Genomic DNA, 15374 nt, shown 5'->3' on the forward strand with positions numbered 1-15374 from the left:
AGATGCTAACTGCATTTCATTAGCTCTGTACTTGTACTCTGCATAATGACAATAAAGTTGAATCTAATCTAAACAAGTACAATTGTACGCTTCCAGGACTTTGCTCATTCTTTCTGTTTCAATTTGTTTAAACGGACTTTCGCATTCTTATCTTATTTTCACCAACTAAGCGTTATTCCTAGGCCTCGCGGATTGTTTTCTAGTTTTGGCCCTCAAATTCTTTGTTCATACGTAGCGATATCTCTGTGAATTTGCTTGATTTCATAAAATATCTTTTACGCTATATCATTATCCTATCCTAGTTTATATCAGATACAAGTTTGTTTCTTCATATTTCTCGTAAGTCAAACCCCTAACCACGGCCCTTCACCCTCCTCCGCTTTTTGAGCGCAACACCCACAACCTATTTTTTGGTAGAATGTACAGAAGATCCACCGCTACTTCCTCATGACTACGGCTAGTCTTTATCCCCTGTGAGCGGCTGACCTCATAAACTCTGCAGTTAACGCAGGTTTTCTTATGATCCGCGAACAAGGGTTTTACAGCGCGGTCGATGGAGTATCTATCAGTATCTACCTGGACTGACAGAATCGTCTTTGTCTGAAACTGACGCACTCTCAAATTTTCAAATAATAAGGCTTCGACGGATCTGAACCATTTGACAAAACACTGGATCGTCGTGGATTTAAAAAAAAAACACTGGATCGTAGTGGATTTTAAGACGCTTGGTTTACTTCTTGGAACAAAATCTGAAAAGGATGTCCGCCACTACCAGCGCTGCTGCGGATGATCGAGTGGAGTGCGGCGGTGACGAAGGAAAGATGTGTCCTGTAAAAGCCAACATAGACTCTATGTTTAAACAATGTTACAGAGAGCAAATGATTGATCTGATGCATAAAATCATAGACGATGCGTCTGATCCGAATCATGATTGTACGGTGGATTCCAAGCGCGTAACAAATCTCAAGAAAGAAATGGACGTTGTAAGAAGTCTGAAAAATAACCCGTGGCCCGATTTGACAAGCTTGTATACGACCAGCAGGGCGCCGATTTGTGTAACGACCAGAAAAATTCTGTATGTTACGGCCGAATGTAGTGGCGAGATGTACATTAACGAGACTCTCTGTCTGTGTACGTGCATAACGGATTTGTGTGTGATGTTAGTCGCTAAACATTACGGTTTCGCCATACCTGAAATTATTGAAACCGTCGTCGATTTCATAGTAGAACAAAACTTGAGGGCCTGCCGAGATTTTCTTTTCTGGCTAGATAACTTGTGATGTCATGTCATCCCTATTGTTTGTAATAACAATTTAATCACTTTCTTCATTACTTCATTGTAAATTCAACACTGTTTTGTTGAAATAAAAGTTTGAATCCTCTCATCGGATATTCTTTCTCAGAGTTCATTTTTTGGATTTTAATGATTTAGCACATTACAATGAGTATACTGTCGCGGATACTCTAACGGGGGTAGAATGGACGGGAGTAGATGTGCGAGAAATATGAAGAAACAAACTTGTATCTGATATAAACTAGGATAGGATAATGATATAGCGTAAAAGATATTTTATGAAATCAAGCAAATTCACAGAGATATCGCTACGTATGAACAAAGAATTTGAGGGCCAAAACTAGAAAACAATCCGCGAGGCCTAGGAATAACGCTTAGTTGGTGAAAATAAGATAAGAATGCGAAAGTCCGTTTAAACAAATTGAAACAGAAAGAATGAGCAAAGTCCTGGAAGCGTACAATTGTACTTGTTTAGATTAGATTCAACTTTATTGTCATTATGCAGAGTACAAGTACAGAGCTAATGAAATGCAGTTAGCATCTAACCAGAAGTGCAAGAATATAGTGTTTTGTATACATAAAAGTGCAGAGTAAGTAAAGCTATGATGTGCAGACTATACAGCGTAGTTGCTATATACGATATTGATCAGAGTACAGAATATAAATATGAATGCAATGTAGGGATCGTATGTACATTATGAACGGAGCAATGAAGGATTATATATACATTATGAACAGCAGGAACGTGAGAACGGCTGGTAATAAATAGTTGAATGAGTGTGCAAAAGTATTGTTGAATGATGTATTATATGCAAAAACAGTAGTGCAATGATATTTTTTGTAGAAATAGTTTACTGTGCTTGTACATTAACAACTTTAGACAGTTTATGGTGTAATAGCTTTAACCATGTGCAGTTTCTTAGCGTAATGCGATGAGGAAGTGTGTGGTTTACAATTCGCTGCGGCGTGATGAGATCTAGCATCCATTAAACACGGCAAAGTCAGGAAATCTCGCAATTTTAGTGCGAAAGCGTTAGAACAAACATTTGTTGGTTAGGCTATATTGAACTCACGCTCATTATAAAGTTTTGTATGTTTATTTTCATCTCAACATATTAATGAACGCTGTTACAGATTTTGTCTTAGAAACGCACAATACAATAGTTTGTTAAAAGATAACGCTATGGGGTGTTTGAGTAACACCGTCGTCTCTGATGCTCGAAGTTTTCACCGCTTACAGGCACCCCACTAACCTAAACCTGTAACTCTATCATAATTATTTAAAATAACTATAAACTTCATGCGTGACACCTATGTAACTAATATGTATGCTAAACAAAACATTTGCGGTTGTGAAAAAATGAGGTGAATTAATGGATGTCAGAAACTGCTCGCCTCGCGGTTTTCTTAAAGAAGAGCGGGTTATTTAGACGCGACAAAGCGCAGTTCCAGTCGTAGTGCGGTTTCCCGGATCAGACCTTAAGCACGACGAATGACTAAAGAAGGTCAAAATCATCCCGCCCTCCACTTAAATGAACGACTTATCAACACCGGTTTATTTATTGAAATACTGTACAAAGACAACCAAACAATAATGTGCAGTATACGGTATTAGAAAAAAAAAAGCTATTTACAGAGTTGCATTAAAACTTTCACAATAGTTTAGAAGAGTGGATTTCACTATTAGGTCATTGTTATTCTGATACACATTTCCTGTATAAAAGACTATATCTATAGCCTTTTCAGGTGAATGTAGCGCAATCTTATGGATCTTAAATGTAATCACGTTACAACGGGGCGACATAGTCCCTCTAGCAAATCCGTCAACAGTAGACAAAGCAGAAAAATCTCAGCGCGCGGTAGATGATAATGCTTACGATCGAAGGGGAGTACGCATAGGCCTACTCTTTAATGTAATGCGGAAATGTTGAAACAATGTGAACGTGGTCATCGGCTATATAAACAAGAGCTCTAGATGTAGGGGCTATATTGTTATGCTGTAAAATTCCTATGAACAGGCAGTGTATGTTTGACCGCAGTCAGAGAAAACTGCAAAACAACGTGTCAACAGATCGGTCGACTATCTCTGGTAAAAATAAATAAATAAATAAAATGATACATGTTTACGAGTCACACATTGACAATTTTTGTCTTATGTGACCATTACAGCTAAAATCACTGAATTATGAAATGCAAAAGTGTGTACGGCATTTTTCTATAACCGTTACAAAAGTGAGAACGTCGTAGTTCTCAAATGTGTTTGTATTACAACGGTAGCCCATCTAACAAATATGGAGAAGTGGAGAAGCAAAGATGTTTAGCACATACACTAGAGATGTTGCTTTATTTGAATCGAAGAAGATGGCCGTAGGAACTGATAACATTGTTTAATGTCGTTGTGTCGTGTTTTGTCAAAATAATAGAAAAGTTTGGGCAATTTTTCTTAAATGAATAGAATACGCTCACCCCGCTCTCTTTCCCACGCGAGATTTAGCATGAACTTACAGGAGTCTTAAAAATAAAAATGTGAATTGCGTCATCGGCTATCCGAACCCGATGACTTAATCTAACGGAGTAATAAAAATATAATTTACAAATCAACAGTTATCTCACAAGAGTGTGGAAACTTTAACGCGCTCAAACTTTAACGCGCTCAAACTTAAACGAGTGTACCGTTTGATTTGTTTAGGTTGTAATAGTTTTAAGTGTAAAACAGCTAGACTTCATTTTTGCTTCGATGCTTCATGCGATCACACTTTTTTGGACAGACACAAAGTTGAGCTAAAATAAATATCTCGAAGAGAGAAACTGTAACATAATTTCTTAATTTTCATTTATTCCTATTACGATGACGCCGCACAAAGATCGCATAAAAACGTAGGATCCGACAAACAAATTGTGAACGGACCTCCGAAATCTTGATACGGCTAAATCTCGAGGTGTAAGAAAAATGTAATTTACAAAACATCGTGATTCTTAGATGTGAAACACCCTTGACATGATCTGTTGGCATCTACAAAACAGTCAAAGCGTATGTTTTCTGTTCTAGGTAAGAACATTTACACCGAGTGTTATAGGCCGGGTAAATAATTTGAAAATAGTATTTCTGTCGAATGAGAAAAGTTCAGCGTACATTTAAAAAAAAATTCTGATGTAGAAATTATGTTTCAGCCAAACACATCCAAAGAGAAAGAGTTTTCTACTCCGAGAAAAGCACTCGGGTGGATAAATTATATGAAGAGACCATAGACGGTGTGCCTTGCTTTAGTGACACACAATGTGTTTAAACACATTTCAAATTGTGGGTGTAATTATTTTAGTGACTTTAAGCAAGATGTATTTTTGTTATTTTACAGTACGTATACAATCTACAGGATAGAAGGATGGGGATACAGTAAAATACAACTATAAACTTTAAGAAAAGTTAACTTTCATTACACTATTGTAAAGGGATCTTACAGTAGGCTAAATGAAAAGCACTACGTAATAAGGCTGAAGGGCAAACAACTGATGGAAAACACACGTTGGGGGGATACTGTCGGTTAAATATATTGTTTTAAATAAGGATTTAAATACAAAAGTAAGTACTTTTAATACAAAACATATAAAATATAACTACAGCCTGTTAGATGTACAGACGGTCATTTTAATATTTTTGCTTTTAAATGGAGGTATTTTGGCACGGCTAAGCAGAGGGCCTGCAAATGTCTTTCCTGCTCTGTGTCTGAAAGTACCGTGGATATGTGAAAGGTTTACGACCGTAGCAACGCACATAAATTACATCTCTAGGACGCGTGGGTCTTTCCTGAACCATCTTTAATGGTTGAATACCATCGAGGGTCTTTCTTCTAAAAGATAAAACAACTTCATCTAAACTTCACAGTCTATACTGTGACAAACAAACGAGCTCCTCAGTATAGATTTAAAGCTAAATCAATATTTTTTATTTTTTATTTTTAAAACATACAGAAAGACTTTGGCATCATGTTTCATTGTGTGTGTGTGTGTGTGTGTGTGTGTGTGTGTGTGTGTGTGTGTGTGAGAGAGAGAGAGAGAGAGAGGGAGAGAGAGAGAGAGAGTGTGTGTGTGTGTGTGAGAGAGAGAGGGAGAGAGAGAGAGAGACAGTGTGTGTGTGTGTGTGTGTGTGTGTGTGTGTGAGGGAGAGAGAGAGAGAGAGAGAGAGAGAGATGGTATTAAAACTTTGAAGATGGTGCTAAAAATAAGAACTTTAAAGAATCTAAAGTGATTAATGCATGACGCATCTAATGTAATATAATCATATATACGAAATGATATAATATGATATAAATAATTTTTTATTATATAATATTATATAAAAATATAAATATTTTAGGTAATACATATCATAATTTTGTTGAATTAAGAATCAACGGACATCAGATGTACTGGGGGTACTGATTATTAAAAACATTACATTAATGTTAGCTTTGAAATAATGTACACCATTGACTTAGATCATGCGGTCTGGAACTCCACCCTCGCCTGCGCGGGGTGTGTGTGAAGCAGCCCCTCGGGTCTCACATACATTTCACTACGAGGACCTGTGAGATTCTGTTTATGATTTAATAATTTTTATTTTATTTTTTAAGTCGTAAATTTTATTTTGGGGATATTTCATTCATGTTCGGACATCTCTCACCGGTCTAAAAATGTAAGGGATAATTTTTTATATGTATCATCAGAAATGTTTATTGTATATACTATGCTATATATAATCACATTTAAAATAAGTTATCTTTTAAAAAAAAGAAGAGTATGGTGTGTTTTATAAGTTTGATTATCTTAAATGTTGTATACCTTTTTTTTTGTTTAATGAATTGCTTTAGTAGCCTGATGTCATTATATAATTATTTATTTTCATATTCTTTAACCCCTGGAGTCTGAGTGGGTTTTGGGGACTGGAGATATTTTGACACCCCTCAGACGTTGGTGTTTTTCATTATCCTAAAACGTATTAGTGGCTAAAAGTCTGAATATCCCATAATATGTGATCAGCATGATTGTACATGTCTGTAATTTTGAGAAGGCTGCGTTTATGATTAGTTTTTGTTTAAAATATGTTTAAAATGTGTTTGAATATGTTGTATAAGTACTGATTGAATACATGATTAAAAAAAAATGTATGATAAAATTATTTGTTTTGGTTTAGTAACATGTCTGTTACTGCGATGTGTTTTATAAAAACGATGAATACTTGTTTAAAATGTATGTTCCGGTTTAGTAACATGTCGTCATATATAATTTAATATTGTTTAAAATAGAGATAAGTCTCTTTTTAACTTGATATGTCCACGCGTATGTCCGCTTTTTTATATGGTTTATCAGAATACAAATTTGTATAGCGCCGTGGATATTATAGTGATATAACAAGGTACGTGTGGCTTATGATGAAATTTATAGGCTAGTCATAATTCAGATCGCTTAAAAGTGTACGTGCATGCAGCATTTTATTGTATGGTGGTACTGTAGGTGTACGGTTAAAATAAATAATTAAACAGCTTTTTGAAAAAGATATGATATAAAGATGGATATAAAAGGTTTTAAATATAATATAGAAAATGTCTTGCAACAAATAATGTGAAATGAATTTAACTGAATTGTGTCAATGACACGTCCGGGTTCCTCAATAGACCATATTCTTCATTCTGTTCAATTATATATTTTTTCCCCGATCCTGGTAAAATGTATATTTTTAGTGATGAACAAAACTAATGTAAATGTTTTGTTTTATATACATTAAAAGAAGAAAATAAGACTTGGAGACGAATGTGTGTACACAGGCATAAGAGGGAGAGAGAGAAAGGGGGTACAAGAGATGCTAGACGCGCACCAGCCGTAATTCATAGGTGAACCGTCAGAAAACTGTCAAAATCATGGTACTCCCGTGTGAGATACGTTTGGTTTTAATTAAAAATGGCTTTGAAGATATTATGATTGGTTAGTAAATTCGGAAGAAAGTGAAGTGTAGCGTGCAAACGAAGACGCTGTGAATACTTGCAGGTCAGGAAGGTGATGTGAAAACATCTCTTTCCTGCTCTATAAAAAAAAGAAAAAGATCTTGTTTTATCTGAAACAGTCGGTTTCAGTATATTTTTTATACAGTTTAATTTATAACCTTTTTTAAAAGAACGGAATGTTTTTTCAACCTTAGTTAAATTGTTTTTAGATTATGTATATTATATAAACTATCTAATGTTTTATATATATATATATATATATATATATATATATATATATAAATGTGAAATAATTAAAATGTGTTTTCAACCTTAGTTAAATTGTTTTTAGATTATATAAATTATATAAACTATATAATGTTTTATATATAATGTTTTATATATATAAATGTGAAATAATTAAAATGTGTTTTAGATTATATAAATTATATGATGTTTATATATATATAAATGTGAAATAATTAAAATGTGTTTTCAATCTTTAATTGTTTGAGATTATATAAATTATATAATGTTTTATATATATATAAAATGTAGAACACACCGACCCCATTTATACACCGCTCATAAATGTAATGGGAGGGGGAGAAGCCTTATAACCACACACATAACCTTATAACTGTGATAAACTTCAAACAAGCTAACTGACACAGAGTTCAAACAACTGGCACAGACTTCAAACAAACTAACGGTCAATAGGGTAAAACTTTCTGTCAAAACCGCATGATCGATGCATGAGGAGTCTTTCATGTACCATTATAATTTAGAACTAACAGGTCAATAGGGTAAAACTTTCTGTCAAAACCGCATGATCGATGCATGAGGAGTCTTTCATGTACCATTATAATTTAGAACTAACTAGGTCAATAGGGTAAAACTTTCTGTCAAAACCGCATGATCGATGCGTGAGGAGTCTTTCATCTTCCGTTTAAACTAGCCGTCAAAACCATGATTTAAAACTAATTAGGTCAATAGGGTAAAACTTTCTGTCAAAAGCACATGATCGATGCGTGGAAAGGTCATAGGTTAACCCTTGAACTCATTTGTCCCCGCCCATCCATCATAAGGTTACCGGAAGTTCAACCTGTCAAAAGGTCAAAGGTCAAAGTCATAAATCATCTTGGCATAAGCTGTATTATAGGTACTACTTGCATGCATTACTCCGCCATTTGTGGATTAATGCGTATTAGAGGAGCGAGTCGTTTAAAACGATTCAGTTCGATTTGGTGAACTGAATGATTCGTTCGCAAACAGGATATCCAGCTGCTTTGATTTGAACTCTCTCTCACAACAGACACGGAAGAGAGTTTTTGTTTTTGCCATTTTTGGACCAAAATGTATTTTCGATGCTTCAAAAAATTCCAACGGACCCTCTGATGTCACATGGACTACTTTGATGATGTTTTTCTTACCTTTCTGGACATGGACAGTATACCGTACACACAGCTTCAATGGAGGGACAGAAAGCTCTCGGACTAAATCTAAAATATCTTAAACTGTGTTCCGAAGATAAAAGGAGGCCTTACATGTTTGGAACAGCATAAGGGTGAGTTATTAATTACATAATTTTCATTTTTGGATGAACTAACCCTTAAACCAGTCAGACAGCACTGGCCTCTAGAGCTCATTTACATCACATTTCTTTTCACATAAAGACTACTTTCAAAGAATGCATTTAAATATTAAACTAGTTTTGGTCTAAAATCCCACCATGTTTCATAATGCAATCTTTGTTTATGTAAGAATGAGTGCATGTGTGTGTGGTTTTATATTAGGCATACATATGCCAACATAAAGATGCATGCAAATTACCATTTTATGCTCTTCACTCTTAATGAACTGCTTTTAAGTTCCTACATGTGCCCTGGCTGGTTTGTGACCGAGCACTTGCATTAGGAGCTGAAAAGCTTCATACTGCAGGCCCCTGCTTGCGTTTTAACCTCTGGGTCAGTGGAGCTGATTGCTGTTGTGCTGTTAGTCATTATATACGTGTGATCTATCTTTACTCTGGTAGAGACCCTTAGGAGTAGATTGTCACTGCTACAAGATTAATGACACTCATCTGTTTGCTTTTAAACCATATGCTGTCTAGAGATGAAGTAGAGCCTGTGGATTTCTGTGTACTAAACTGATGCTGAGTTCTTAATTTAAGCCATTTGAAAGATGAAATTAAACTTATTAATTTTCCTGATTGCTAACATTTTTTTTTTTTTTTTTTTTTTTTTGCTGATGCACGCTCATGTTTATTCAGACAGGAAATAAGTTACGCACTAGGCTAACGTCCATCACACACAGTGAGACTGTCAATGGTGTGTAATTAAACACTGATGTAAACAAGCACTAGAGCATGTCAGTGTCTTTAGAGAATGTGTTCAGCCTAAATCATTAACCTCTTGAGGTCAGCATGCCTTACTGCAGGTGCAAGACATTTCAAATATGGGAGTGGAACTCAAGAAGACGTGGATGGGGACTGTAGCCCCTTGTCATCAGTTATAAGCCCTTATGCTGGGTTTTGGTTTCCTGCATAAAAAAAGTATGTACTTGCAACTGAAGTACCAGAGGGTTTTATGCAAATGGCCATATTAGTGAATCCAGCACATTCAGTAAATTGAATTATTTATGAAATGAATCCTGTTTGGATGATTAGAATTCATAGGTTGTACTTCTTCCGAGTATGAGCCTTTGCTGTAATTAAAAGAAGTAATGTGTTAATTCATCTATCACCTACAATTGTGTCCTGTTATTCAGGCATTTGTGCCTTGTCTTTATTCTGTTAAAGGAGATTATGATGGATATGAATGAATAGAATCTTATAGCTATGAATGTTATAGCTGTAGCAATCAGTCTTAGATTTTTAGACATAAAGCAACAAAACAAAACTACATGTTATACGTACATAATCTACATAAAATATTTGTATTAATCCTTTCAAAAGCTCATCATATTCCAGTTATAAACATTTGTGCACTTGTCATGCTAAACTATTTTATACTGTGAAGTAAAAGGTGCCTGTTCATCACATTTAAGCACTAGAAGCTGTGTGTATTTGCCCAATTCATGCCAATAATTGTAATATTGAGGTGCACAACAAAGTATATATTAAGACGAGTGGAAGTTAAAATTCAGTGACTTTAACTTTGTCTCCATCTGTTTATTTTAGGAGTCACTGTCAGTGTTTTAAACATGGCAGCAGATCTGGCCTTAGTCAGCGTTCTCATCCAGCTTTTTGTTGATTTGGTGACAAGTGACAGCATTGACTTCTACAATATCATGCCTGCTGCAGAAGGTGAGTTTGAATTTTTCTGTTTTGTTTATTCAGTTTAATTTTGTTAACGTCTAGTGACTTTATAGCGATAATATAACGCAGTGTTCATGTCTTGTGCAGCCACTCCATACCCCAAGAGTTTCAAGTGCTTCACTTGTGAACAGGCCTCAGACAACTACCGCTGTAACCGCTGGGCAGAAGATGTGTGGTGTCCTCAGAGTGAGTTTCCTCAACACAAACCCACCTCTGTTAGATCTTCACCGTGGTCTCTGGATTTAAACAATCCTGCGACTGAATTGATCAGACACTTTGTAATATCCTGTTCTTTCATCTATAGATACCCAGTACTGCATGACAATACACCACTTCAACCATCATGGAAAGACAACATTTGTTACCAAAAGATGTGCAGTGCATGAAGAATGCCAGTTAGCTGGCTGTAGACATCACAAAAACACACATCATGTGAGTATCCACATACACACTGTTCCATTCTTTAATGCATTAATACATGTAAAAATAAAAAAATAGTCACTTATATCAAAATTATTCACTCACAAAATGTGATTTTCTTTCTTGCAGGAGTGCATATCCTGTTGTGAAGGGATGGTTTGCAACGTAGAGCTGCCGACTAATCACAGTAATGCAGTGTTTGCCGAAAGGCAGACCCAGAGCTCAGCAGCACCCACTTTCAGGATCTGGGATTCTGTGATCCTCATGGTCCCAGTTCTCACGGGACTATTACCGTTGTGATCCTCAATCATCTGAATCTGTTCGGTTTTGAACAGCTCTACAAATTGTTGAGACAAAGGAGACGTCAAACACACTGCAGTATTATTAATACTGTCAGATGGATGTATCCATTAAGGCCACAGTAATATCATGCAGCATTCCCATTCATCCCACTTGCAGGATGTCGCAGGATTCGCTAGAAGAATGTGATTTGCCGTCTTTGGGCTCACAGATGTTTCCATGACTGATCATTGACTAATCTGCCTGGAGCCGCAGGAAAAATTACATCATGTCTTGGCTGATCGGTTAATGAGAAGAAGAAGATCACTCATTAGCATCTGTCCGGAGCTGTGATACAAGTCAATTTCACACTTGTCCTCTCCCTTCAAAAACAGTTGGACATTGATACATAATCTACTGTAATAGAATTAAATATTTGTGACTTAGATGTTGCTTGCAAATCATTTTATTCTTTCAGAAAACAAAATTACTTTTGAATGTCCTTCACTGGAGAACAATGCATTTTGCAGCATATACGATGTAGTTATGGAATTCCAGCAGTGGCTAAGTAATGTGACTGTGTTAATCAGCAAAACCATAACTCTTTGGTGGATTCAGTGAAGAGACGGCTTGTCGGCCAGTGATGGAGGAACTGTGTGCACAGGAAGTTGCAGTGTCAAGAAGGTCTTTCAATGGAATACTAGTGCCACTTGTGATGACTGCTTACTAATGACATGCTAAATAGGACAGAGAAACAGGCGGGTAGCAAAACTGAATTTAGCAGCTGAAGCATTGGAATTAACTTATGCTGTCTCACTGGATTTGTATTGAGCAAATTGAGTCTCACACATTGACCATTAGAAGTCCCTATGTGGGATGGTCCTGTGGCTCTGGTCCCAGATTCTGTCACACAGGCCAAGCAGAGCAATGAGAGGACGTGGGATGTGTTCTTGTTTTCTAAATGGTGTGAATGTCTCTAATAGTGATCTTGATTGCTGCATAAATGTCACTGCTTTAAGAACGTGGACCTCCATCACGTAAAAGAAATTTACAAATTAAGCATATTTTGAGTTATTCTGACTTGACTATTGCAAATGTTGTCATGTTTTATTGCCCCCCCCCCCCACACACACACACACAAAAAAAAAAAAGAAATAAAAATGTTACCATATTTAACTTACCATAATGTGTCCATGCACAATATTCTATTTTATTCATTTATTATTATACTTATATATTCCCCTTATGCTTTGCCATCAAATCAAAATTCATCTGTTATTTTGAACAATTCGTCTGGTCGTTAAAATGTTTTAAACTTAACATTTTTAATCAAAATATCATAAACACCACCTTACTACATTTGATTGCAAGTTCACTTTGAGCAGATCTGTCTCCATCCAATCAAAGAACAATGCATAGAATCTACCCTACCCTACATCACTCGGTTGCACATCACAATACTGAAAAAAAAGGAAAAAAAAGTTTCATCAAGACTTAAAAAATTAAATACAGAACAATACTGTTAAAACTAATATTAAACAACATTATATATATTATAATTATAAAACTCAATTCACTTTTACAATGGCTAGAGTATTGCCATTAAAAATAAGTAGTACACACATACATAGGAAACTCTCTCTCTTTCTCTCTCTCTCTCTCTCTCTTTCTCTGTCTCTCTCTCCCCCTCTCATCTCCTCCAGATGATAAAGGGATAGTTTACCCAAAAATGTAAATTCTGTCGTCATTTACTCACCCTCATGTTGTTCCAAACCTGTACAAGTTGCTTTCTTGTGTAGAAAATAAAATAAGATATTTTGCAGATTGCTGGTAATCAAACATTTTGACCCATTGACTTCCATAGTAGGAAAAAAATAATAATAATATGTATATATATATATATATATATATATATATATATATATTATGGAAGTCAATGGCAACCACAAACTGTTTGATGACAGAATTTTCATTTTTGAGTGAACTATCCCTTTAATGTTCAAACCTCACGGCTGTGTTCCATCCCATGAAGGTTGAAGTGAGTTATGATAAATAGTCTTGTTTACTTTCATTGGGTTGATTGAGTGTGTAAACAATTTCTAATTAATTTTATCTATAACATACCGTTTTGCTTTTTGTAGGTGAGCCTCAGGGCTAGGTTTTTTTAATTCCTTGCACGCTGATCTGAGAACAGTTTCTGTCTTTTCACATGAGACGGCTCAGGTTTAAATTTGGAGGAGGGAACTGAACCTCGAGCAGCACAAAAGAGCAGCTTCCCTTCAGAGCTCATAAAAACATTCCCAAGAGGATCTCAGTGTGGCACACAATGCCGCGGACCATTAATATCATTGCTGTCTGGAATAATGAGGTTTTTTTTTTTCTCTGTAAACCAAACATGACATGGTTCTTCCTCCAAAAGTGTTACAGAGGAAATGAGATTTGGTTTCTGTGTAGCTGCTTTAACTTATGAAGTTAATGTGTGTGTGTGTGTGTGTGTGCATCCCTGCACCGCTGACTGTCTCGCCGTGTGTCCTGTTTGCTCTGGCTGCTGGCTGTCTTTGTTCTGGTTTTATTAGGCATGGAGTTGGAATCTGTCACTTTCCATCTTTGAAGAGTTGTTTATCTCCCAATGAGAAAAACTGCACTGCCTGTGTCTTTAGTATTCAGAACCCAAGACGAGGAGCCAAGAAAGCTCATGGCTCTTATCCATCCAGATGACATTATGATTAAAAACAAATATATATATATATATATATATATATATATATATATATATATATATATATATATATATATATATATATATATATATATATACTTTCCCTACAATAAAATGCCACTGTACATTTTAAGAGGAAGACAATAATTTAAAAGAAAATTGACATTATTTAATTAATGATTCATTGGATTTTCCAGTGACGCGTTCAGTAATAAGAGTAACTTCAAACTTATATCATAAAAATAGTATAAAAGCAACATTGATTTACTGAATGGCATTTGATACTCTTAAACAATGAACAACCTTCATTCCTGCTCTTGTTTTTTATGGTGGCGCCATGTAAAATTGTGTTTCATTGAAGTCTGGTGATTGATGTCTCCTCACACAGTCATCTTCAATAATTGTGTTCTTGTTAAGGAAGTGACTCATGATTGGCTGCACTGTGCACATGATGACATCTTCAGCAAACAAAATAAAAGCAATCAATAACACAAATCCCAATAATATTTGCACTCATTTAATTCAATAATGTATCGGGGGTTTTTTTTTTTTTTCTTTTTTTTTTAAGTTTGGCATAAATCTAGGAGTATCATTCTGATATTTCAAGAATACAGCCATTACCGCTTGGCAGCTACTCTATGCCTTTAGATGTTTAGAATGAATTTGTGAAGAAGAAAAAAAGAAATAAGAAAAGCCTCTCCCTACAACAAGGGCTCTTGACGAACAACCCTTTCTGTGGTAATCCCAACACAGCACTGGCTGCATTTGATCATTGGATCGGGCCTGTCCTGTAATCCGAATGAGTCACCCGGCTGCATTGTCTGCTTGTGTACACGCTCTGTGCCGGCCAGCAGGGCTTAACATTCCACTGCAGGGCCAGAGATCACTGCACTAATTGGCAGCAGGCAGTGTTTCCAGAGGGATTTTGTTCTCCATGAGGATGTGACCTCTCTGAAACCTGGTGGAACCAGACCTCAAAGACAGCCCTGTACCCTCAGTGCCACTTAGTCATTGGACAATAAAAATACCAATGAGAGAGAAGCTCTTCTGATGGATCGCAGAGCAGTGGCTCTCATTGTTTATGATTCTGAGACAATGATTAGGGGCTTGTAACCTTTTAGGTATGCAGAATACAGTGTTCTTAAACATGAAATCAGAAGTATAATATGCAAAAAAGAAGTTACAGACAGTTGCTTTGACAAAGGGTGACAAACCCACATTATAAACTATAACCTTGAAGAATAAATTAACAATTTGTACAAATACCAGAGCCTGGTGTAAAAATAAATACTCAAATACTGACGTGCATCTGACAGGAGAAGACCGGTGTATCTCACTCTGTGATCTTTAAGCACATGTGAAGAGTTTCTGTGAAGTCTGATGACT

The 15374-nt window shown here is 35.9% G+C and overlaps 1 protein-coding gene across 3 annotated transcripts in view; it reads left to right on the top strand.

The window, feature by feature from the left end:
• Positions 1-12401, top strand: part of lypd6b (LY6/PLAUR domain containing 6B) — a 23043-nt gene extending 10642 nt beyond the window's left edge. For 2 of the 3 annotated variants that reach the window (XM_026218249.1, XM_026218248.1), the window contains exons 2-5: positions 10433-10558; positions 10640-10756; positions 10875-11002; positions 11120-12401. In XM_026218249.1, coding sequence (XP_026074034.1) covers positions 10456-10558; positions 10640-10756; positions 10875-11002; positions 11120-11290 — 519 coding nt within the window. In that variant the 5' untranslated portion in view covers positions 10433-10455 and the 3' untranslated portion in view covers positions 11291-12401. The remainder of the gene's footprint in view (positions 1-10432; positions 10559-10639; positions 10757-10874; positions 11003-11119) is intronic. The other variant, XM_026218250.1, reaches the window with a different exon arrangement.
• The last annotated feature ends 2973 nt before the right edge of the window (positions 12402-15374 follow it).

This window comes from Carassius auratus, chromosome 34, assembly GCF_003368295.1.
Source record: "Carassius auratus strain Wakin chromosome 34, ASM336829v1, whole genome shotgun sequence".
Taxonomy (NCBI): Eukaryota; Metazoa; Chordata; class Actinopteri; order Cypriniformes; family Cyprinidae; genus Carassius; species Carassius auratus.